This window comes from Boleophthalmus pectinirostris, unplaced genomic scaffold (assembly GCF_026225935.1).
Source record: "Boleophthalmus pectinirostris isolate CB_2022bp ecotype Guang Dong unplaced genomic scaffold, ASM2622593v1 HiC_scaffold_5, whole genome shotgun sequence".
NCBI lineage: Eukaryota > Metazoa > Chordata > Actinopteri > Gobiiformes > Gobiidae > Boleophthalmus > Boleophthalmus pectinirostris.
In genome coordinates, this window is record NW_026571404.1 from 30,183,696 (window position 1) to 30,209,546 (window position 25,851).

Below are 25,851 nucleotides of genomic sequence, written 5' to 3' on the forward strand. Positions count from 1 at the left end.
CGCATTAAAAAGACTTAAATGCAGGCCCTAAATTTATACATTATTAATATTTTTAAACTTGACTATGATAGACTAACAATTTTAAGCATTTTTTAAAATTACGTGCAGGTTGTGTGGATCTTAAATCATGAAGTGTGAATATTTAGAAATGCAATAAAATTAATAATAACAGTAAACATTATGTACTGTATTCAAGGCCAGACTGTTTGATACATTATTTTTATTTTATTTTTTATCAATTCACATTTGTCCTCATAATTTATTTACCCTTTAACAAAACATAATATTCTCTATTTGCATTTGGGCATTTTCGCACTGAGGAAGTTACTGAACACAGATGAATAGCTGAAAACGCCTTTGTCCAAATTTGCGCAAAATAACCACAGCTGACATAACGCCATTTTAAAGTCAATAATAGTAACTGCGCGTGCTGGAGCGCACTACACTCAAACCATGGATGGTTTTAAACAATAATTCATCACGAAACACGTGGGCTCTAAAATACAAACAGCGTTTCATTCTTTGGCACATTTGAGATGAGGAAAACCAAGCCTTTATGGACCTGAAATTAGTTTTACACAAACTAATTAATTCAAAAGGCCAATTCATAGTTGTAAGTGCTGAATAATTTTAAAAATATAGTTTGGGTGAATAATGTATACACGTGAGAAAATGAGGCACACTGGAGTATGGAACAGAATCGTTTGTTATTTTTCCAGAATACATACAAAAAAATACCAATTCTCTTTCCAAGGTTTACATCTGAAAAATAACGGCAATTTAAAATGTGGACAATTTGAATTTTAAGAAACAAACATGCATGTAAATTATTTTCTTTTCCATGAGACATTAAATAAGAACAAATACAATCATAGCAATTTCAAATGAACATCGAAATGATGACCCTATTTGAATTAGTGTCTAACGTGTGTGTTTGACTTTACCATAGAGTTCAGCTCAACATAATGCACTTTGAATTGCTCGATCCGTTTGCAGCTATTCTCGCTTACTTTAAACCGACATATAAATAAATACACGAAGTCCACGGATCCTGCCCTGTTCAGCGCAGTTCATAGAAACGTCTTTATATTTGCATCTTATATAAACTTTGTGTCTCACTGGTATCCCAGCGCAGACGCTGTGGTCAGTCTCTGGCCGTACAGTGCATATGGGGAATAGTAGGGACCAGTGGCTGCGGGCACGGGCACGGGGGCACCGGGGGTGGGCAGGGGACTTTTGGAGTAGGGGTGATATCGGCTGCTCAGTCCTAGCGCGTGGTGCGGACTCCTCAGAGCCAGAGTCCCGGGGCTCCCAGGGGCCCCAGAGGGAGGCATGTGCATGTGACAGGCCATGGCCGCTGCTGCAGCGCTGGCCAAGGACGAGGAGCCGGGATAACCAGACATAAGCTTGTCGGCCCCGGTGAAAGCAGTGTGAGTCCGTAGGTGGCTCAGCAGCTCCTCGGAGCTGGAAAAGCGCTTGTCACATGGTCCGTTAGCTGAAACCCAGTTACATACGTGAGGGAGGGGGTCATTGGGCAGCATGAAGCCATATGGATACAGGGGGTGTCCGCTAAAAGAGGGAGCCGAGGAGTGGACGCCGTGGATGGGGTGCGTGGGGTACATGAGAGGATAACTGGACTTGAGGGCGCTCGCTGCTGCTGCAGCTGCAGAGTCGTGTGTGCACGATGCCCCAGCTGCGCCCGCCAAGTGACTGGCACAGTGATAGCTAAGGCAGTAAGGGTCTCTGCACAGGCTGGCCGACATGATGGAGGGTGGGGAGGCCCCGGCCAGCGGGCTAGAGCCGGCCTTGCTGCAGCCCAGGGAGCTGGCTAGCTGCGCGTTCACCAGACTACCACCGTGCGGCAGAAAGTGCTGAGGATAGCCTGCATAGGCCCCGGCCAGACTCCCCGGATATGTCATGCCAGCAGGAGGCAACGGGAAAACTGTCTGTCCAGGTTTGTACGGAGAAACGGGGGCTACAAGTCCTGACCCGAGTACAGACGCAGAGGAAACAGAAGTTACAGAAGAGGACTCCGAGGAGGACGTGTTTTTAGAGCCTGGCGTCGTCTCCTGGTGCTGGTTCACCTCTACGTTTATTCCACCACAACTCACACTTATCCGACTGTGGCTCGTGGTGCCAGAGCTGTCCGTAGTGCCGTTTTTATTAGAATCTCCCTCTTTCTTGTCCTCCCGCTCCCCGCACTTTCCCTCTGTCGGCATAGGGGAGGCTGAAGTGCTGGAGTTGGGACTGCCTGTCCGCGGCGTAAACGGCTGGCAGGTGGCGCTCGGCACTCGGAAACCAGACTTCTCTCCTCCTGAGACACCAGAGGACGAGTCCTTCTTGTCGGAAGGCTTAGAGTATGGTTTGAAACTAGATTTGTCATCCACACCGATGTCGCTGAGTTTCAAAGGGCCAGATTTAGATTCCTTCTCACTAGATCCATTTGGCGTCACGGAAGATAGTTTAGAAGAAGGCGGTGGGTCCGGTTTGCCGATCTGAGAGCATGTCTGCGCCAGAAGTGCCAGCGGACTTTTCTTGGCATCTAACTGTAAAAGAAATAATAATAAAAACGGTCACTTTCGCATATGATAGTTATTGGCACACTGGTCTTTCGGTGAGATGTTTAAGTAAACCATACGCGTTAAACATTTTCTTGTTTACGCACACCAAAACCATAAAATCTAAATAATAGTTATACTGGCAAACTACTTTTACGCACATATTATCAGTTAGATATTTAAAACACAGAAAACCTTAGAGGGTATAGAGTTTAATTTTCCTTAAAATGCATAGGAAATGACTATATCACCAAGCCTAGATAAAGCAAAAAAGTTGCAATAAATTGTTACCGTACCTCGATGGGACTGACTGGGGTAGAAGGCAAAGGCTGCAGATACTCCGGGTGCAAAATGTGTCCCGAGCGTGCGGTAAGCATTTTCAAAACCTTGATGGGAAGTCTGTTAGCTTGCCGTAGTGGATCAGACGGAGGTGCGGAGTGGAGAAAGGGCTTGGTGCTCGCCGAGCTGCTATTCCGTGAACTGCTCCTTTCCCAGGCTACACAAATATCGCTATTTTTCAGAATAGACGCCGATGGCGATGTGCTCATGTCCCACTAGTCAGGAAATTAAACGGCGACGCTTTTGTCAGATTCATCTAGTAAGCCAAAATGCATCAAGCTTCTCTCTCGGGCGAAAAAAGGGTCGAAAACGTAGGAAAACAAGTAAATCCTAGTGGTGAAGGAGTGAGACGCTGCTACTGGGAGACCGTGCGAGGCTATCGCAGATCCGAGGCTGCGTCTGCACCATGAGCGCTGTTCCGCGTGTGCGTCTGTCTGTAGCTCCTCGCTCTGTACTCCCGAAGACCGAACTGCGCGAAATGTTCACTTCAAAAGCAGCTGAATTAGTCCGAGATTAAAGCCTTTGCCGCCTTCCAATCAAATGGGACCCTGAGGTGATTGGAGGGTCAAGGGGATGTGACGTTCTCCTCTTTGTAAGCGCCTCTATTTTGACAGCTCGGGGGAGGAGATATGCGCAAATACGTTGGTTGCTGGGAACGCTCACACTTTTTAAAGTGGAGGTCGGGCGTCCCAGTCTTCAATGACTTACGGAGCCTTTCATTCTTGCGTTAACGACGAAGAAACACTGTATTTACTTGATCTGCTTACGGCATTTAAGTACATTTTAGCAGTTTTTTCAATTATGGGTGCGAGAAGAACATTAAAACTAGAAAATATTGTTTTTCCACACACTGTTCTGTAAACAGTGTATAGGTAATAGTAGCATATATATCCAAATAATATATGCATTCATGTTCAGTCGTTTTGTTCAATCTTACTGTGTTTTCGCTCTAAGAGACTAGCGCCCCATTCGTGCGCTTTTACGCACGGCCAAGATGTGGTACTTTTTCTGCATCGGCAAACATAAGACCAACCACTTCGGCTTGAATTCCCTAAACAGACAAGCGTTGACAGGAATAGACCAATGTAGTGATGGAGGGATGTGAATGTCACATGTTTTCAGTATAATATACACCGCCCTTCTATTTCTGTCTCCACCCCTCCGTCAAGTGTCAATTCTGCTCCACCGCAATCAATCAGTTATTTGTCAGACGCTGTCAATCCGTGGCTTGATTTATGTCAGCCATTGTAGCTGATTACATGCCAGTGTGACTGTGGGAAGAGAACAAATGCGAAGAAAGGTTCAGCAGGAGACACAAAGTTTTAAGGAAGAAATCTTCCGAGTTCACATTTAATTTGGAGGTGTATGGACAAAAGATACTGCATTGAAACAATACGAAGGCAATTCCCTATAGACACGAGAGTTTTGGCAGCAACGCCTGTTCTAGATTTGATCTCTTCATAGAGCACCTGGAGGTGACGGGACACATGATGAACTTTAATAACTTGCAGACAGTGGCGCTCACATGTTAAGTGCTAAAAGGTGCTCAAATACTTGCTCTAGTCTGCTTATTATCCCGTTAGGAAAGAGCCTCGGGTGAAGCGGAGACTTGAAAGAAACGCTTAACTAAGCAAATATGTCTTTATAAACAAGCTATTAATTTAAGATAGACCCATATACAACATACATTTTATATTACAATTAAAATCATTGGGGCTGAAATATTGGCAGGACAGTGCGTAACGAGACAGTCACTCCAAACAGAACCATGTCCATTTTCCCTAAACGCGTCTGTCCAAACGTGTCACATGCCTCGGGGACACTGTCACCTAAAACAAGAACAACAAAGCCCCGCACAAAAAGAACTCCAGACATTTTATATCCATGTCACTTCGATTTTATTTACATACAATGAAAATGATTTATTTCCTTTAGGAGCCAGCAAAGCGCACTGGGCGAAAGAAAAGAAGAGGAATGGGGTGTCAGGCCGCGGAGAAAAGAAGTTGAAAATGCCTTGAACTATTCACCGCTGAGATGGCTAATCAGTATTGAGGCTCCGGGGCAATCGGGCAGCTTTTCAATGCGGTTTTCCTTTCATCTCAATCGGGATGGAGGCGCTCAATTAAAAGGCTATCAGTTTGTAAGTAAATCAACGCCTATCAAAGTTGTCACATCAAACAAAACGATTATTATTGCAACCCGCCTCTGCCATTAATCTCTTTCTGTGGTAATCTGTTTGACAGGTCAAGTTGGAGAGCAAGAAAACCTGGAGTGGACAGCTGACACACAAAATCAAATAAAATGAAACAAAAATATAAAGTAGATTTTACATTTTGGTAAGTAGAACTACATGCGTAAACTTGCAATTCATGAAGATACAAATAATCAGGCCTTTATTTAACACCTCGTCTATATGCGTTTTAATATACATTTTGTCTTAACACTGAGGTACATTTTGTTCACATTTATAAATTATAAAAACCAACATTTATTTTCCTGAGCCCAGTGTAATTTTTATGCTGGCAATATTTCTAAAGAATGGAGAAGAAAAAGGAAAAAAGTCCAAAATGTGCGCGCTGTGCCTCCAACTGCTCTCACCGTTTTGTCTGGCAGTAAAAAGGGGAACAATATGCAAAGATGTGTGATTGATAACAGGCTTGCTGTTTTGTGCAAGGCCTGTCAGTCCGTGACACAATATGTGAGTTATTAGGGCAAAGAAGGGCAACCATAAATTTTCACTGTCAGGCGAAAACCCTCTTTATTGTCCGTATGACGAATGGGCTCCTGCAGCAGACACCAAAATACTCGGCATTCCCCTTAAATGGAACACAATTTTGCAACCATAATTCATAATATTTAAATAGAAAGTTTTAATATCGTCATATATTTTATAACCCTGACATGTTTATGAATCACCCCTTGCATGCAAATACAACTATTTACATGTGATAAGAAAATATGCAGGAGAGAGAATTCAGTTAAACTAGATCCCAAAATTCTCCCCTGAATTACTGATTTAGTATCTGCATAGAAAGTAAAATAAATAAATAAAAATACAAGCAGAATTGTTAATAAATTTTTATTATAATGTTTGTAACAATTTTAACAATTCTATAAAGTTGTAATTACTTTATAACTTTAATGTGCATAATTCTGACATATTGTTTCCTAATTTAAATAAAAAAAGAGAAGCTGGTTAGCCTATAGATTAGTTTAAAAATAATAAACACATGCACGAGTAAGATCTGTCTGAAAGTCCAAGCAGGAAGGAGGACAGGTTTACAGCAAAGTCCGTGTACCAACTGTACCTTCACAGCATAGCAAAACTCCGACGCAAACCGTTACAATTAACGCGTAAAAACATAAGCACAGTGTTGCTAAAAAGTTCTGCTCCTATGAAATCTTATTCACTATTTCACTGAATGCATGTGCAGGACCGCAAGGAGCACTGCAGACTGAAGCCATGCGCCCGTCTCTTCCCCGCTCGGCGCTCTCTCTCTCCTCCGTCTCGGGGCGAGCGAGCTGTTCCGCGAGTGGGAGGAGCTACTGACGTCACCCAACCAGGAAGCGCTCAGCATGGTCAGGAATACAACACACAACTTCAGTACAACCTTATAACTCTTTCTGAGAGTAGTTACTGACTCATATGTTCCTGACTAATATTCCTCGATTACAGTAAATGTAATATAACTCACTACTAACTTCAATAATGAGGTATAAAGTCACTTTTCTTTCAGTGACATTTGGGAACAGGCTATAAGAATAATAATTAGCTATTCCCAAAATTCAAAATTGTATAGTTTGCGTGTATTAAGCCGATTAATGACCAAAAAGAAATCTTTAAAAGTAAAATGATAACTGATGGTGCTTAAATGATGATAACAAGTGAACTTTGAAACTTCCAACAGACATAAAGTTTTATTATAGGTTAATTCTAAAATAATCTAAGCCTGTTGTCTATTTCTTTTTGCAAGATCCATAGTGTGTTGATGACTTATGTACACTTTACTTACCTTGTTATAAAAGTATCATATTTTTGTATATTTTATATTTATTGTATTCTTTTTAATAGGCTACAGGCTATACTTAAGTAGGTTACATTCTGCTCCTATAAACAGCCTTTTGTAAAGTGGTCTTGCTTGTGTAGCACAGTAAAGACACGACAAAGCGCGTGCGGTGCCCATGGAAACGTTTATGCACAATTGACACTTAATGGAATTTCCATGAAGACGCGCGTAAACGTGAAGAAGCAAAAAGTTACCCCCAAAACACTGTGAGGCAAAAACAGCATTGTAAGCAGCGTAATGTATATTTGAAGTTTTATAATCAAAATAATACTTTTAATTAACTTAAAGTGTGATGTAACGCAAATATGAGACAAAAAAGTGTTCATGCGTAATAATCAGGCAATCACGCACAAAGTGCACAGTAGCCTTTGACATTCATTTAAACTTAGCAATTCAAGTCACATGGTTTGCCAAACTCTCTAAATCTAAGTAATTTTTACATAATATTTTATATAATATATATTTCACCGTCTCCCCTTAAACCCAAGGAGAAATCTGATGAGGTCCTCTCTATGTCAGGAGACAGTCAGCAGCACTTTATCAATAACAAGCGCTAAACCCACGTGCTTCCGCATAACAGAAGGGTCAGCTGACTCAAAAGGCACGCGGAAACTGTAAAGGCAGTAGCTACAACACGCTCAATCTGTAAAAAGTATACGGGATAGTCTTTTGACAAAACATAAATTTGTATGCTAAACGTGTGCGTAAGATCGGATTCATAACACCAGAGCGGGAATAAGAGCGAGCAAGGGTTGTCATTCTTCAGTGGACCTATGGCAGGTAGCATCGCGCTCAACGGGACACAAGTAAGTTATGACAAGTTTGATAAGATGCTGTAGCAGGTGCCACCACGTGTGCATATTTCAACTACGTAACATCACTGACGTTTTTAGTTTTTAACGATAAAATGCAGGAAATAGAAGGTATTTTCTATCATCACCATGTCATGTGACGCGCTGACGCATGACTTTCAGTTTAGATGTTCCTCCCACTACTTCACTGAGTTTTGATAGCAGACTCTTCATGTTATCCGTTATGTTGATGACAGGATTATGAATTCAATACACAATTTGTTCAACAGATAGGAAGTTGCATTTCACTTTTAACCTATTCAAATTGCATTTATTTACATTGTAGTATTGATATCATGATGTCACACAAAGAGGGACATGTGACACATTCTTGTGTCTGTAATTATTCTTAAAAAGTTGAACCTGGGTTTTTACATTACTGCTCATGATGCCCATATAGTTATACAATCATACCAGAAAAACAGCATTACTCCTTTTGAGTACAGCTGTACAGGCTGTATAGAACGCCATCTGAAACCCAACAGAAATAAGTGAATGCTTATTACAGTGGTATAGTACTGCAATAGTCAATAGTTTGTCTTTTTCTTAGGTTTCCTACATCGGAAATGACTGCAGAGAAATTCCAGAGTACATCGGGAAAACGTATGGACACTTTGCGAAGCGGCTGGACCTCAGCTTCAACCAACTAAGGTAAGGAGCTAACCTGTTTACATGTAACAGGTTTGAGCTAAATAATGTAGGGTCCAACTGTTAATGATGCTGTTTAAAGGTGCACTATGTAACTTTTCAAATGGTGGGTCCACCATTTGCTTGTCTCCATGGAGATCTTATTGCTTTGGAGTCTTCCACAGTATGGCATTAAACCTATCTATCTCCATGGAGACTACAGGTAGTTACAAGATAGAGCTTTGTAGAGGCAAGCTTACTAGGAAGTGAATATATGGACAAAATAGTGAAATGAAAACGCCAGGATCATGTAGAGAGGGTTATGAACATTTTAAGGCCAAACTGGCAAACCTGACAGCAGCAGTCACAGAAAGAAGGGCAATGTTTTTTCAATACAAAGTGAATGCTAGATATGTCCATTTATATATACAATATCTGCAATGTGATTTCTATTCTATTACTATTTGACTTCAGTTTTATTTTTAGCTACACTACCCACTTATAAACTCTATAATAATGCATAATTATATTACCAAAAGACTCTGTGTGTGTCACTGCTGGTTCAAGTGATTTAAAGCAAATGTGTGGTTTGATATCTCCCTTAATTCGACGTGACTGTCTGACAGATATAGGTATAATTGAATGTGCCCCTGTTCTGTAGGTGGTCAAAGTGTCTCGAGCACTTGAAAGAGCTGAATAAGTTTATGGGCCAGTCTGGTGCCACGCTGTGTCAAGATAAAAGGTGTGATCGATAAATGTGACATGCTAATTTGGGGCAAATAGAAGAAAAGATTCCCCTGTCAGGACATGAAGGAACACCTCATGGCAGCTGCTTCAGAGGGGGCTGTCTCTTCACCAGCAGGACTTGCACACTTGATCTGGCAAGTAAAAGGGGAGCCATGATGGTTTTAAGGTGCTTTTGTTTCTGAAGCCCCTTTCACGACTGTCAGGCCATGAGGCTGTCTCTATAGACACCCAGGCAGTTTTTGGTTGATATTTGTCATTTTCAGGCAGCTGTCTGTGGCAGTGACATGAGGACCCCAACTACCTGATTTAAACCTGACATTAAACACATCTATAGCAAAAAAAATAAAAATACAATCATTCTCTCCGTGCATATGGCTACCTCTCCACAGATCTGACCTATAATGGCGACTATAGTTGTCTCCCTTGAGATAGGTTTAATCTCTACTGTGGAACATTCTAGGCAAAGCAAAAACATCTCCAAAAGTTGCGCAGTGCACCTTTTAGTGTTGCCAAAAGAGCTGATACATTTTTAAAAATAAATCTTATTACTGTGATGTGTGAGCTTCTGTGTCCATATAATTTCCCTTGTGGATCAGTAAAGTTTGTATAAGTCTAAATCATAGTCTATAAAGAAAACAAAACTGAATCTTGCTATTTAATCTTCATAAGGTTATATTTTTACATTTTCTGCATTTAATTTCACCGTTCATTCACTTTTTATGCAGCACTTGAAGTTCAACCAAGACATTTTGCAGGCATGTTTTGGCACATTTCTGATGATTTGTTGAAATCTGATCTGTTATTGAGAGAATAAAAAATATGCATTGACACACTTATTTTTGTTCCACCAACCCCGCCCGACAATGTCCTGGACTGTGAAATATAGGGAAATGAAAGAGAAAGTATTGGTCAATCTGGTGTCATAATTCACTGACCTACAAGGGAAATAGTGTATACAAAGTAGCTCACACATCACAATATTTTATATTAACACAGAGCAAAAATATAAATGGTGGTAATACATTCAAAATAACAAGAGCCTGTTGTCAAATAAGGCATAATTATGTAAATGTATATGTACAAGTAAAAATAAAAGGTAGACATAAGTAATACAAATATATTTCAGCTATGTACAAGAGGTCATAAGGAAAAACATTGCAAAGATGATATAATGATTGATTGGACATAGGGTTATCTGTTACATAAGCATAAATTGTTGTGCAGCTGTAAGGAGTATGGTATATGTTTTTGCAGTGTAAAGTACTGTACCTAAGTTTAAATTTGAGGTTTTTGTACTTTACTTTTTACTTTTACTTCACCACATTTGAGAGCAGGCATCTTTATCTTTTCTTCTACTCCTCTACATTTTTGTACTGGACTGAAAAGTAAAAGTATTTTTTATTGTAATTTGACACCTGCTACAAAGAGTGAGAGTTTCTTTGTAACACATTTGTGGTTTGAGCAAACACAAATATGCAAATGAAACTACCTAGGAAAAACCTTTTCCTTTTTACTCTTTCAATATCTTCTTAATATTTTTATTAAAGTACCAGTTTTTTGCTTCCTTGTGATACTTCTTCTTTTACTAAGTACAAAATGGAGTACTTCTTCCATCACTGATCTTGAGCATTTGAGTTGGACTGCATTGGGACTATTAAATGTAACATCTCAGCTTCATGGAGACTGACTGAGACAGACCTTGCGCGCTTGTTGGTTTTTGTGAAGATCAAGGCTACCATTATGTTTCTTGCCCTTGAACCTGTCACATTAAGGACTTGATGTTTAGGAATTAAATATTTATAAGTCCGATATTACTAATTCATTACTAATTTTCTCTCCAGTTAATCTCACGCGTCAGATATCATTACCAAACATCAAAGGCAACTGTGGGCAGAGGTGCAGTGAAGAAGGGGTGCTTAAATCATTAGGGGGTTGTGTCAGTGGGCTATTGATTAGTGCTTTTGCTGCTGGGGAAATGCTCTGTTCCATCCTTCTTAATACATCTCTTACATGGATAGAGAGTTGAAGCAAAATGAATGCTGTCTGCACACTGTCTGAAGATTGACATTAAGCAGATCTAATATTTGTTTTTGTTTTTAGAATATGTAATGTGACTTGTTCTGCCATTAGATTAGAAATATTTTATTATCTCGAGGGAAATTGTTATTATTATTATAGGGGTCCTTGAATGCCTTAAAGTCTAAAAAAGAAGGGCTTTAGGGATATTTTACCCCATGGTCAGTGAGGATTCCACTGTTAACTGCCGTGCATTATTTCTGAATAACCACACAGTTCTGGCAATAGTTAATTGCTGTTGTTGTGAGAATCATCATAAACAAATTAACTATTTTTAGGAGGGACTAGCTTCAACTAAAACAGAAATAACTAATGCTTTGAACATCCATGGACAGCCAAAAGGTTTTCAGATTTAAAAGTGCATTTGTGGGACCATGGTATAAACAGATTAAAAATGTAATCCTTATTTATACAGCAGTAGTATAAATGAAAAATAATACATAATCTTATCTAAAGTCTCAGCCCAGTTGCATATAGTAATTTAATACAGTATAAAGAATGCTGGACTATCTACTATCCACATTTTTATAAGCAACATCTTTATTTTTATTTTGTGTAGTTGTGGAGTTTTGTGGAGTTTATTTCTGTATTTACAAGTGTGAAAAAAACGTAAGTGTCAGTATTACAGCAACAGCTAGGCCTGCACCTTAACCACACTTGTTTGGCTCCAAAGCTGCCTCACATCTGTCCTTACATTACAGTGACCTGGCAGTTTGGTCATGCACACTACTCATCCCCTCACTCCTCATAAACTCCTCTCCTGGGCTGTGCTTACGTGACAGTGTTGAGAGGTCAGCACTGGGTGAAACTGTGAAATTCAATAAGCGGCTCTACATGTTATATTGTTATATGCTAGCCAACCCCCAGCGCCAATCCCCGTAACAATGCAACTTATAGGCCAAAGATTCAGCACAGTTGCAGTTTTCATAAGTCAGAAATGAAAAGCAGATATCATTTTTAATCGGCTATCAATATTTTTAGTTTAGCTATTGTGAACATTTCTCTATTACTGTTAGAGATAGACTGATATGTGCGATATTTATAGGCAATATATGGACAATACTTGCACTTTTTTTGCACATCAGCTTTTAGCCGTAAATCTCTTGCATAGACTGATATTTGATTTGGGTTGATCAGTTGCCACAGATAGCTTCATTTATTTAATTTATTTTTTGTCATTTACTTTTCATTATTTTTCTGTAATGTACAAAGACACGCATTAAAAATAAACAGCATCCAAACTGTAACGACAAAACAATGGAGGTTGGTATACAGACATAACTAAATCATACAAAGTCAACCATTTTGACCAGTAGGCTTCAAATATCTCATTGTCTAGCTTGAGCTTATATAGAGCTTCATTTAACACTTTAGTGCGAGAATGGAACTAAACAAAATGTGATTACCCTGCTCCATTTTAAGGTTTAGTATTAAAAGAGAGTTGTGATTGTTTTTGAGATTATTTTCCCCTATTATACTTTAATTATCCAGAGCAGTCAAAAATATGAACAATATCTATGGTAGTAGTAATTTCAAATCATATACTTTTGGGGGAAATGATCAAAATCAGCCCTATGTCTGTCTAGAAATATTGGGAGAGCTTATCGGCCATCAGCTTCAATAGATTCTAATATATCGGTATCGGCATTGACCATGAACAGACCCTTATCAGTCGATCTCTAATTACTATGCTCACTCCAACCACCACCAGGAATTATTATTTTTTGGCCCAACTTTACTGACACCATGACCTCATTCTGGTGTCACCCAACATCTATATCTTCACGAAAAGAGTGGACTGTCTTATGCATCCTCCACACAGCTCTTGATATTGTTTGGAAGAAGAAGACATGGCCAGGTTATAGGGCGGCTAATATGCGCATCTCTGTCAGCTGGCATGACAACATGTATCCACCGCCCTGAAAACAAGTCTCAATGAGAAGGAAGGCATTGGCTCTTCTGTCGTTCTTGTATACGAGATGTGCTTTTATAGGCCTGTGTTTGTGTGGGCATAACAGTGAGTGGCTGGGCACATAATGGCAAGATGAAATGATGCTAGCAGCCTGTCACGGCCCCAGCACTGTCAGCCTGTCTCATCAGCGTGTGCTTCTTCAGTGTGGCTCTCGGGGACCTGGTTGCCGCGGAGACGGTGACGCGCGGTCCACTTTGTTTGAGTTCAGGTGTGCACATGCTGTAGTGAAGGGCCCGGTGCTTTGTTGACACCATTCCCCTCTGTGTCGGGGTGACGGCCTCTGTTACATGCAGAGTTAGCACAACACATGGACACGAGGAGAGTACGACATGACACAAAGTACAGCTCAAGAATAGTGATAGTTATCTCTGTGATAGTGATAGCGACTCAACATGACGTTTTGGTAAACACATTGTGGTATTGCATAGCCGAGGCATCTTATGATTTTTTGTGACATGAAAGAATATATAGTTACTAATATGGTTGTGATAAAATCAGTATTTCAATAAACCATGGGATTACTGGGGAATTTGTTTGTTAGTTTCCATCCTAGCACATTTTTGCTGTTACTGTGACTTGTTTATTGACAACATGATCTCATTCTGTTTCCCAAAGCCTTTCTAAGAAAACAGTGGACTGTCTTGTGCATTGGAGCTCACATCTCTTGATATTTGGAAGAAGACGAGGCCATTTCAGCTAACAATGACAGATTAAATGAAAAGAGTATACTCAGTTTGTTATAGGGCTGTAACAAAATCAGTTAACATTATAAAAACAAAATTGTGGCAGTTCTTGGCAATTCTGAAAATATCACTTAAATTGTGTAGTTTTAACACTAAATTAACACTGATTTCTTAAAAAGTAAAATATTGTATTGTCATATGTCATTGTCTGTGTCACAAGCCATGTATTAACTGTGAGTTACCACGGGATTCCCAGCTCTACTCTACACTTGTAAAAGGTAAGCCCCAGTTCCAGTTGACCAGTTACACTGTTTCTGGCCTTTATTATTCTAGACAGTAGTGCTACCTTTATTTGTGTATGTGCTGTGGAGATATGACATGGCGCATCTGAGAGGGTCTCTGTGCACTCGGGCTATGTTAGTGATGGCAGGCATTTTGCATTTTAATGACAAATCAAGTATGCTAACTCGCATTTTAAAAGGAAAGTGCTCTAAATGTCGGCCGGCTGTCAAAATGAGATGTAAGTAGTCTGATGAAAAGAGAACAAAGAAGACAAAGTACGGAGGCCTGGTACACCGAGAAATGAAATAAAACCTTGTATGGGCTGTCAACTGTGTCATTTTATATTCATATCTAAAGAACATTATAGTATTACGGCGCTGCACAAACCTCACTCATCTGTCTTTCTTAATTCGTCACAGGCGCCGCGCTATCTTTCAAGTGGCTGCGTGTCAACACAGGAAAGGGCCTGCTAATTGACAAATGAGTGTCACACACATCAAGTAGTCCTTTTCTACCCCGGTGTGCGAGGCTGAGGTGTTTGATGTGAGGGTGGAGGGCCCAGCAAGAGGCGCTCAGACTGGGCCCAGAATGAGAAGTGACAACAGGAAGAGAGCCTGTCATTGTCTCGCCTAAGTGTTCAATCTGCTGAGATGCCGTATGCAGATAAAGTGTCAGTTAGGAGGAGAGGAGAGCTAAAACACTGCCACTATGAAGTCCTCAAATCACTTAACTGGGCCTAAAGGTGTGTGTGTCTGTGTGTGTGGTAATGGTTTAGGCATTATGTTTAGGAAATCCCATATCCTATCTATCAGGCTTGTTTAGATGTAGGGACTAAGCTCATCTGTCTTAAATACATTAGGGATGCAGAGTTTCATTTTCCTGAATCGGTTCAGACCACAGAGAAGAGCAAATACATATGGGGGTTGTTGATAGTTTGTTGGTCCTCTTAAATTTTTCTGGGGTATGTTTTCACAGTGAAGTACTGTTTTAATCCGTTCTATGCTGTATTTTCACCATTCTTTCCCATTTGGGCAGTAAAGTATCTGTCTTTGATCAGATTTATTGTCAAATTACATTGAGATTTCAGACATTCTGGATGCCCTTCCTGGTGCATCCCCTATGGCTTGTGACCCTGATCTCTGAATTGTAAAACACTGTTTAAAATAGACAACACCTCTAGGCAGCTGGACAGGCTTTCAGTGAACCTTGAACTTATAGTACCTCTCCTTTGCTGAAATATGGACCATAAGTTAGTATCTGTGTAAAACACAACAAAAGCTCAGTGCTGGGAGAAGAATAATCTGTTGGGACTGGGGACATTCCTCAGTCTGCTCTCTTCCTCTGTCCTGGGCCATCTCATGGCCTTGCTTTGTGAATGGAACATCTTTATGTTCCTTTTGTTCACATTATATATACTGGCCAGTGTTGCCATTCCTTTTATGACTGCGTCACATTTTTTATTGTATATCCCGAGATGGATGGCGTGCCTCTGACACAGAGATTTACAGGCCTTCAGCTGGCAGTGGCAGAGCTTTAGAAGGTCCTGCTGACATGTAGCCAGCGCGTTGGAGGAGGAGAATAAAAGCTGACATTTTATTGGCTCCCAGAGAAAGTGAGTGAGAGGAGAAGAGAGACGAGAAGGGGCAGAAGAGGGGTGAGGGAGGAAAGGAAAAGACATTTTGTTTTCCTACTTTCTATTTTTCAACAGCTGTGGCACTGACCCGCTTAAAAGTGGGGATTTATGAGGTATTATTTAGAAAGTTGTCAGTGGTAATGACTACAGCTATGATTTCAATTATCACCCACTAAGTATAGCTTAATTCACTGCCTTGCCGGTCATAATGAGCAGCCCTGACATCATTTTTCAAAAAATTCAATACTTTGCTATTTTAATATTTTATGTTGACCACCGATTTAATTTTCCTCCCCGGTGCTTGGCATGTGGCGAGGTCCCACTCCCTCATGCACAGTCGGATAGTCAAAGCTATTGAGTTCAAAGCAGTCCCAGGGATATATATTTTCCATTGACAGAAATCCAATTAGTTTTAGTACACAGTCTGGCTGAATAAAAAGGGTCTTAAAATCTACAATATGTTTCCTTAGCGTTTTAGCAGAGTGCAGTGCCGGTGATGGATCTTTATGATTGGACCTGATGGGGCCCAAGTGGACACAGTGCATTTTCTGTTTTGGCGATGGAAAAACAAACCGCCTGTATGTCTTACTCATTTTGATGGGCATATCAAAGTCTTTTGATATTGCGTAAACATCTTACTGTACGGCTATGATGTTGACTCTTGTGCATATTTAAACACTTGTTAAATACTTTACGGCTAAAACACAAATTCTGCCGAAAACCCGTGTAAATACGAGAGGAAGGAGTCAGATGTATAATTTATCAGTGACATGTTTAGTAAGTAGACCATTTGGGGAGAGTTAATATGTGCTCTGGTTTTGACACGAGGGTGTGCATTTTTAAGTGAACATTAAAAGGAGGATGATTAGCTCTGGCGTTTAGCTGTCAATAACAAGGCTGCTACTCGAAGCTGATGACAGGAGAACATTTTGGATTCTTCTCCTCGACTTTGAAACCGGCAACACATGCAAAGTCATTTAGGAACCTCGCCAGCGATTAGAATCTGCCCATGTGAGCGCTTTACGGGGAAAAAAACTCAACAAGAACGCCAACTTATGTTTGAGCTACAACCTGTGTCTCTCTTAGTCCATAATTCAGGCTGTGTTTATGTTCAGCCCATCTCGCAGATTGATGATGTAAGCAACTGGAAGGCATGGAACATATTAAGAGGAGAAAGCGAGCAGAGGGGCAGCTATACTTCTACTTCCCCTGGCGCAGTCCCAGATAGAAAAAAAAAAAAAGGAAAGGTTTTGGAGTCTGTTTTGGAAGAGGAACAAAGGAACGTCTTCTGGTACAGTCTAGGCAGTTTTGGTTGCTTCATGGCTTTCAATCACCCAGTCTTTCCTAAAGGACCCAAGGGTGAAAAGTGAAGACAGATCCCAGTGTACGGGTGCCAGAGTTCAGAGATGATTGCAGTTAGCTGTGCTCTGGGGTTTAAGGACTTCATAATAAATAATGTGAGGGAAATAATAAATCCTTTCAAATACATTAGAAGTCAAAATATTTGCTCCATAATGATTGCTAGAATTGTTTTTGTATCCATGTGTGGGGACCAGATATTATTGTAGAGATGCACTGATATCGATATATCTATATATTGAGAGCGAGCCAGAAAAACAGTGGGTCAGTTATCACTTCAGGATATCGGCAAAGGATTATTATGTACATGGAATATCTTGGCCTGTCACAATAAAAAAAATTAATCATGATATTTTGCTACCATAGACTGTAGAAAAGAAGTGGACTAAGTGAGTGTGACGTCACCCGTAGTGTTCAGCTCCACTCAAATGAAGCTCACAGGAGCGAATATGGAGCCACGCTTCATATTTGGAAATTCGACCACAAGTATCATAGCAACAACAAAAGAGGGAAAGAAAGCATCTGATTGGTCCATAATTTGTGTTCATATCTTTATTTAGGGACAAAATAGCAAAATGAAAAATTCTGGATTATGTAGAGCAGGTTAACAAGAGGGGCGACAAGATCTCAATGTATGTCAATTGGAGCCAGAGTCAGAAGGAGCTGGAAGAGCCCCCAGGGCCCTTCCTATTTGGAATGTGGCGGCTGGCGCGTTAGCTGTGTCCATTCATATATATGGTCTATGATTGCTACAGAGAAATATTGTGATAAATGATACTAATATTGAAACTACTTTATGACACAAAGCAAGATAATCCCAGTAAACCTATTTTTAAATATTCAGTATCATAAAAAGTCTGAGCTGCAACAAATAAATGGCAGAATTAACCAACAATTGGCTATAGAAGTTATTTATCCAAACCTCTACAGCTCAAATCTTACCACATTACAGAAAAAAAATTGGTACAATTTTCTCACTAGTGCAACAAAATTGTAGACGCGATACATATTAAGCCCCAAAATATATTGTTCTAGCTTTCATATATTAGAGTTTACGTTTGCATTAGTTCTGCTGATTTTGCCTTTTGAAATTTGTAACATTTTCATTTTGTTTATTAAAGTCTTTGCACTACAGTTTTGGGATTAACAGACACTCCAAGCCTGTAGATTGTTTTGGGACTTTAAAGCTAGTGGGGCCAGTTCATAGTTAATAATGTATTTCAGTAATGTGATCCCAGCTTAATCATAACTATCACTTCTTAAAAATGTACAAAGTGGAAGCTGTAGTTTGCCTGTGTTTTTGCTCTGCGCTGAAGTGCCCAGACCTTCTTCTGGACTGGACAGCTGTGGCACATTCTCCTCACGCTTGTATCTCATTTCCTGTTTGCATTTGAGATAAACATATACTCACGTCTCACAGTTTTCACTCACTCTGTCTCACATTGTGAAACTGATCCGGTCTGCACAGGAAGCTGGGCCATTTTTTTCATCACTTTTGGATATTACTTACTCTAAATTTTCTTTTTTATTTAACAGACCTATCATACACAAAATAGACTCTTGTGAGCTTTAAGTCATGTTAGAATGTTGTTTCCTCAGCAAAAACATACCTAGTGTTTTATTTCATTGACAGATGTTCAAGTAATCCTGCATTATTTGTCTGTGTACATCTCTAAAGCTTAAAATGCTCTGTTCCACCTTGTCTTGAAGCGACAGTTTTCAAGTTAATCTTTTAATTTTAGTCCAGCAGAGATTGGATTGGGTCCTCAAGTGTTAAACATGTGTGTTAAACATGTGTGAATGAAACAAAACACAACTCCAGGTATATTTTTCATGAGGAAAACAACATTATAACATATAAACAGGCTTTAAAGGAGTCATGTTATACAAAATCAACATTAAAGAGTTTTTAACCGTGTTACAATTGTATACTGTGTATTTAGAGTGATCCATATACAGTATGTTTGAGTAATCTTTTTTCTCCTGCAATCAAGACACCATTGCTCCACTGTTTTCACTGCTCACTACCGTAAACTGTAGTTATTCACTGGGCTGTCAGCATGGTCCGGCAGAGCGAGCTTTGTTGTGTTGACATTTACTGTACCGTAAATGGGCAGGCAGAAATCAGCACCGCAATTTTCAACTGGAAGTCAGTGGATACATTTTATTTTATTATGAAGTTGTTTTAGCTCAATATTGCAATTTAAAGGTGCACTATGTAACTGTTTGATTGGGGGTCTGTCAGCTTCTTGTTTCTATGGATATATTATTGCTTTGCCTGGTATGTTGTATCTTGCTGTATGACACATAAACAGCTCTGCCTTACATTTATTCAGCTGCAAGTGGTTTTATAGCTCAAATATACCTCTAAAACCAGACATTCTAACTGTGAGCAGGGTTGCCTCTATACAGATCTAACCTGTAACTTGGTCTGGTTTGGTCTCCATGCTGATAGAAAGCTCCAGACTCAGAAAAGTTACACAATGCACCTTTAAGTTTGCTTATATCGTTAACAAAACACTTGGAGAAACTTTTGAGATCTGTAGTTGAGAAATGAATTACATACTGTGTTTTTAAGTCTACATCTGACATCCATCAGAATGGAAATGTGTTTTAATGGTCCGGCAGGCTGCAACACATCACACGCTGTTGCCTCACTTTGCACCCAGGGACATACAGAGATACGAAACAGTGACAGTGTGATTCATGTCTGTGCTCCTGACATGTTTGAGCTCAAAGACTTTATGAAACCACACTATCTGCATAACTGGGTGTCCTCCTAAGATCTCACACCAGTCAAGTCCATTGCTAGTTACACGTTAGCCTAGCTTGGTGATTATCTGAACAACAATGTGAAGTGTTGTGAGGTTCTTTGACTGTCCATGCGTTTGGTGATGTTTAAGAGCAGCTCCCCAGTGGTAATGGTTAGAGCATGTTTGTACTGGGGGCACACTGGAGTTTGCTTTATTTGCTCCACTGTCTGGATCGCGGGGCCCTTGGGTGCTCCAAAGCTCACTACACGTCTGCTCTCAGATGTTTGAAAACACCAAACAGCAGAGGAAGAGAGTGAGCAGGAGGAGGAAGAAGAAGGGAGAGAGGAGAGGAGTGGGAGATGGTAGGAGGGCAGGCTATCCTCCCCGGGCAGAGTGTGTGTATAGAGGCGGAGAGGCCCAGCCGGGTCTGCAGACAGTGATCTGAGGGCCGTTTGAGTGTCAGTCAGATCAAAGCCCGCCAACACTAGCACAAACCCTGCACCTTCTCAGCCTATGGCACCCTGATCTGGCACAGAGACGAAGGAGGGCTGTGTGGACGCTGCAGTGAAGAAGATAAGATGTTTTTATTATTCTGTTCTAGTAAACACAAATGATATTGTGGCATAAGCTTGTGTCACTCTCAGATCCAAGTATCAATGTTGTAATGTGAAATAATTAGACACAACTATTGTGTGTAGAGGAACCACCCTAGAACTAGTGCCAAAGCTAACCACATGGTACGATGGTGTAGTGTTCTTATTTGAAAGTTGTAGAATATTTGGATAAAAAGATCAAATTGGTTTCTCTGTTATACTGAATTCATACCTGCCAAATTATGAATGAATATACTTTAATAGTGATTCTGTTTCTATGGCACTGTGTCCAAAGGGTTTGGTCACAGCTTACACACATCTTTTGTAATCTTTTTGTAATTTTTGCAATTTTACAATCTAACTACACCATGTCATCTTGTCTAATAAAACTAATGGGTCAAAAAATAACATAGTAGTTCATAAAAGTCTTATTTTCATGTGTTACTTTCAAAATACCATCATATTTGAATACATGTAGCATAGATTGGTGACAGACACATCCACACAGGTCCTGTTTTATGGCGGTCCAGACAGGCCGTCAATCAGTACACCCCTTCCATGCTGCGATGCTGGAGTGAGCGTATCCTTCCATAGGGCTGACTGTTTAAATTAATTATTAGTTTTATAGCGAACCCCGAGGCCCTGCACAGGCAGCTAATCCCTGCAGAGGGCTAATCCGCACCCGCGTTACAGAAAATCAATGTTGGTCTTTGGTGTTGGCATGCCATCAGGGCACGGGGACACATGTCAGACAGACCTCCTGATTATTTTATGAGCTCGCTGTTTTGAAGTGGGAGAGTCAGTGCAGGATGCTTGAGGTACCCAGAATTGAAAAGAATATCCGGAAGCCAAAAAAGGCCCGGTATCACCAAAGCCCTCGTGGGGTAAGGGTGATGCAAGTTTGGGTTTATGCATGGTGAGAATGCATACAGCAAAGGCAACGGCTTAGGCAAGAAGTAGAGTTTTGGTCCAACTTAAGTTTTAATGATTGTATTGGTGGTTTTCAGCTTCTAGATTATGTCCAACTACTCTCAGATGGAGAGAAGCAGCCAGTTGTCCACATTGATTATACGGTAATGCCATTTGAATAACTCACTAGGCCTTTGAACTCACTATATTACAGCTAGGGCTGGGAATCGCAGGGTCCTTCATGATTCGATATGATACATGGCTCACGATATGATATTATCACAATATGGTGATACATGCGATACTCAATATATTGCACATGATACTCTGTGATCTGTTACATACAGTGCATTTTAGCAGCAATATTTCTTTGTTAAACCACTACTTGTGCAAAGTTAATATGAAATACATCTAATTTAATTGTCAAAACAGTGAATATATCATGTGTATTGTATAAACAAGTTTCCTACCAGTAAATAAGCAACAAAATTGTAGTGCTGTCACAAAAAAATTGCTAAAAAATACCAAAAAAATACTCTTGGTAATTTCTTTCACAAATACTATAGCCCTGCTAGCAATACTGTACTGCGCACATTGGAACAGGATATGTGTGGGTGAGTGGGAATGAATGGAAGGGTGTGTGGGTGTGTTTTTTTAAATAATATATCTCATTAATGTTTGTTTTCAAACTTTAAGTCATCGTTAAAAATAAATTAGTAATTTATAAAAAATAAAATTAGTAAAATATAGACCTGTATGTTATGTGTTATGATGTCATCTGATACCTAGGCCTAGTGTATAGTGTGGCGACCTTGTAATGACCTGTATTGATGGATGGATTAAAAGGGATTTTGTCTCCTATGACAGGCTGCAGATAAACTACTATGTCAAAGCCATCACATCCTGGAGTTTGACACGGCTCATTCAAAAACTGACTGAATGACTAATGATTTTATGAGTGTAATGTTTTGGAAGAGTTATTTCCAAAGTGTCACTTCACCTACTTTTGGTAATAAATCTTTTTTTTCATGACACACAACAAGAATATTTAATTTTGTCCATGCCATAATCCAGACAGTCTGTGTCTTGTGATCAGTTTAATATTCTGTCAGATTTAATACATTGTCAAAACCGAAGCCACCTCCAATTTTCTTTTACCTAGTCAGAAGTTAATACCATTCAATCAAAAATGTGAATATTTCTCATTTTTCAGTCCGGTGCCATATTGGGGAGTGTCTGTCAGTAATTGAAGCAGAGAGGCAGAGGCGCTGTGACGTGACCCAGTCCCCTACTTCTTTGCACCTCTCATTCTGCCCATTAGTTTTGGATTACCCGCTCCCTCTTCGCTCTCACTCAGACTGGCAGCTGAAGATAATAGCTTTCATAATGTGTGGAGATTCATTCGGAGCTCCTCTGTGTTTCGCCTTATGAGAGAACAAAAATGTCGAGCCCACTGAGCCTATTCATTTTCTGTATTGGGAGATTAATGAGAACAGTGCTGTCCCAGGCCCTTTGTGACAGGCTTCAGAGAGTGGAGAAGGACTGCTGTCTGCCACAGTCACACCACTGACACGGGCCTCTCCTGTGACACTTCATTAGAAGTCTGGCACATGAGCATGACTTTACCAAACTATGACTTCATTATCTTCTACTCATTTCATATGAGACTGGGTCAATCAGGGAGCACTTTTGTAGTTCAGTATTCAAGGGAGTATCATACTATTTTCTGATATATGTTATAATGTTGTATCCTTGTCAAAAACTAATGGCAAGTTTTAGTTTGTGCCACTGTGTTTGTTTACTTTGAATTCATCACATTTAGAATTTTTTAAAGCATAGATTTTGATTGTAACTTTTTTTATTATATCTGGTGGAGGACCCATGACCTGCTTTTCTTCATGCCATATCACAGTATGGCATTAAGCCTTTCTATTATCATGACCAAACCAGTCCAAATTACTGATCAGATCTGTTTAGAGGCAACCCTGCTCAGAGTCCGAATGCCTGTTTTTCTAAGTATTTTTGAGCTCTAAACCGACCTGTAAATGACTACATGTAAGACAGATCTGTTTGAAGTCGTATTGTGGAACATTCGAAGCAGAGCAATGACATATCCATAGAAACAAGCATGTGATGGATCCCAAACAAAAAGTTACATAGTGCACCTTTAAAACAAGGAATTTGTAAAACTTAGTTGTTGTCTGTTTGCCTTACATGCTGTTGATTAAAGGTTTCCAGAGAGACATTTCTGTGCTTTATGCCTCTGTGTGCCAGCTTGGCAGCAGCACTAGCACTTAAATGCCCATTAACAAGCTTGTAACTGTCTAGATTCCTTGAAATATGGATATTTGCTTTCCTTACTGATTCTGCCACCAAATGTGCACCATGTGTTGGTACTATGCTTCTTCAGGAGTGCTCATCTCACTGTGTGTCTTTGCAGTACAGAGTTGGCCAATGATGTCTGATTAGGAGTGTGAGGGGAGATTAATAGATGTTTCTTCCTCTCATTTGTTATCACTCTTTTCGAGCCTTGACTGACTCGGCCGTGTGATAAACTGAGGAAAGGCTGTGCATTTCCTGAATGTGACATTATCGTTGTTCTCGTCAGCCCGGCTCCTTGTTGACGCCATGTCTGCTCTGACAGCACATCCCCAGTCACTGCCTATAGGCCTGTGCAATCTCAGCTGCAGAGTGAAGGTGTTTGGATGTGCATTTTAATCCTGGCCTGTGTAATGTTTGCCCCCTGACAATCTGGGCCAGACATCATTTTAATGGTATGTACAGTGATAAAGCCAATAAAGTGTCAGGATGATTGATAATCGCAGCATTATAGCAATATGACTTTCCAGTTCTCCTCTGCGCTCCAATGATGGTTCCCAAATTGAATTCTTTATGTGTGCGTGCATGTGGAGGTAGCACGCACGCACACATGGACTGTATGTGCCTCAGTTAAACCTTAGGTGAGAGCAAATCTTGTTAGTTTCTTCTGAATCCGCTTTTAGTCCTTATGCAATAGATTATTTCCTAAATAAGAAACTCTATCTCCTGAATATATTATTTCTGAATTGGTGGCATCTTTGTGTATTAGTCTGAAAAATATGGATTTGGGAAGGAACAATTATAAGGAGCATTAGCATATTTCCTGTGTTAAATAAATCCAATGAAGTCTTGCTTTCTTTGGGCTGTCAGGATATGTGCATACATTAACCATGCCTCCAAGGCGTGTGTTTCATATCAGGACTAGAGTCATATCTCTGACTTGTGAACTTGTCTAAACAGTGTTAGACTCTGACACAGTGCAGATGCAAGAGGAATAATGCTACGTTACATCTTTTTTATTAGTTTAACTTTGTTCAAACATATTTCTAAACATTTTTAGTTTTGTCCTCTTAGAATTCCAACCTACTGTACAGTTTCAAAATGCCTTTGCGACAGTCCATTGATTCAGTGCTCTGTGTTTGCTATTGGTTTCAGATTGACAGCACATGTAGGCCTGTGCGCGCTCAGTCTCTGTGGACCTGCAAGGCTTTTATCTGGAGCAGACCTGCCTCTCACTCTGCCTCTCATACAGCGCTCTTTGTTTTATGTAAATGGTGATTGATGACTCGTCTGGCACAGCCTGCAGTTTTTGACAAAAACTATTGATGGCTGCTCTCAGTAAAGTGTTAGTCCAGGTGACAGAGCAATCCATTTTAAGATGAATGAGAGAAGGGGAGTTGGAGAGAGAGAGTGAGAGAGAGAGAAAGAGGGAGAGATCATCGGGGCTATCAGACACAAGTCTAACTCTAGAAACCACTCACACATACATGCTGTCAAACTAACATAGAGCACATTTTTAAATGTTGAAAGATAGAATCAAAGTTACCAGTTACCATAAAGAAATTCTTAGTTAACTAAGGACATGTCCTGTGCATTAATTAATTGAATAAAAGGGGGCACAGCGCTGGCAAAAGTTCTCAATGTTATTAGGATCTGCACAAAAACAACTATGTATACTTTACAGCAAAGTAGTAAACAACATCTTCAAGTGAAAAGGCAGATTAAATTGTCCAGTCACTCCCAAAACTCCAGCTAACTCATTCCTTGCATTCTTCTCTCTGCTGTTGTGCAGATAAATGCTTATAATCCCAATAAAATAATGAATCGGCTGATTTAAAAAAAAGGGTTGACTAAGATCCCATCGTCTGTAGACTAAAGGAGTACACCCGAACTGCCTTTTGAATAAACATATAGGACAACTTGCATAAATAAACCTTTAAAGGGCCTATATTTATGTTATAATGTTGTTTCCTCATTAGATACCCAGCAGTGGGGTTTGTTTCATTCACACATGTTTAACACACAAATCCTGCATATTTACTTCTCTCAAGCAGAAAGTATTCTTTCCCATCTTGTGATGTCA

At 40.0% G+C, this 25,851-nt stretch overlaps 2 protein-coding genes across 2 annotated transcripts in view; one reads left to right on the forward strand and one right to left on the reverse strand.

The window, feature by feature from the left end:
* Window positions 1-203: 203 nt before the first annotated feature.
* On the reverse strand, window positions 204-3,445 carry znf503 (zinc finger protein 503). Its single transcript, XM_020939650.2, has 2 exons — window positions 2,855-3,445; window positions 204-2,546 (listed from the first exon to the last, which is right to left on the reverse strand). Exons 1-2 carry the CDS (start codon window positions 3,104-3,106, stop codon window positions 1,116-1,118), a joined length of 1,683 nt encoding a protein of 560 aa, XP_020795309.1. The 5' UTR covers window positions 3,107-3,445; the 3' UTR covers window positions 204-1,115.
* A 4,077-nt stretch (window positions 3,446-7,522) lies between these two features.
* The window catches only part of lrmda (leucine rich melanocyte differentiation associated), a 314,989-nt gene continuing 296,660 nt past the window's right edge, over window positions 7,523-25,851 (forward strand). The window contains exons 1-2 of the mRNA XM_055162608.1: window positions 7,523-7,770; window positions 8,366-8,466. Of these exons, the coding sequence (XP_055018583.1) occupies window positions 7,738-7,770; window positions 8,366-8,466 (134 nt within the window). The 5' untranslated portion in view covers window positions 7,523-7,737. The remainder of the gene's footprint in view (window positions 7,771-8,365; window positions 8,467-25,851) is intronic.

Coding starts and splice junctions, on each gene's coding strand:
- znf503 (XM_020939650.2), bottom strand. CDS start 3,106: ATGAGCACATCGCCATCGGCGTCTATTCTGAAAAATAGCGATATTTGT. Junction 2,547..2,854: donor CCCCAGTCAGTCCCATCGAG/GTACGGTAACAA, acceptor TTTCTTTTACAG/TTAGATGCCAAGAAAAGTCC.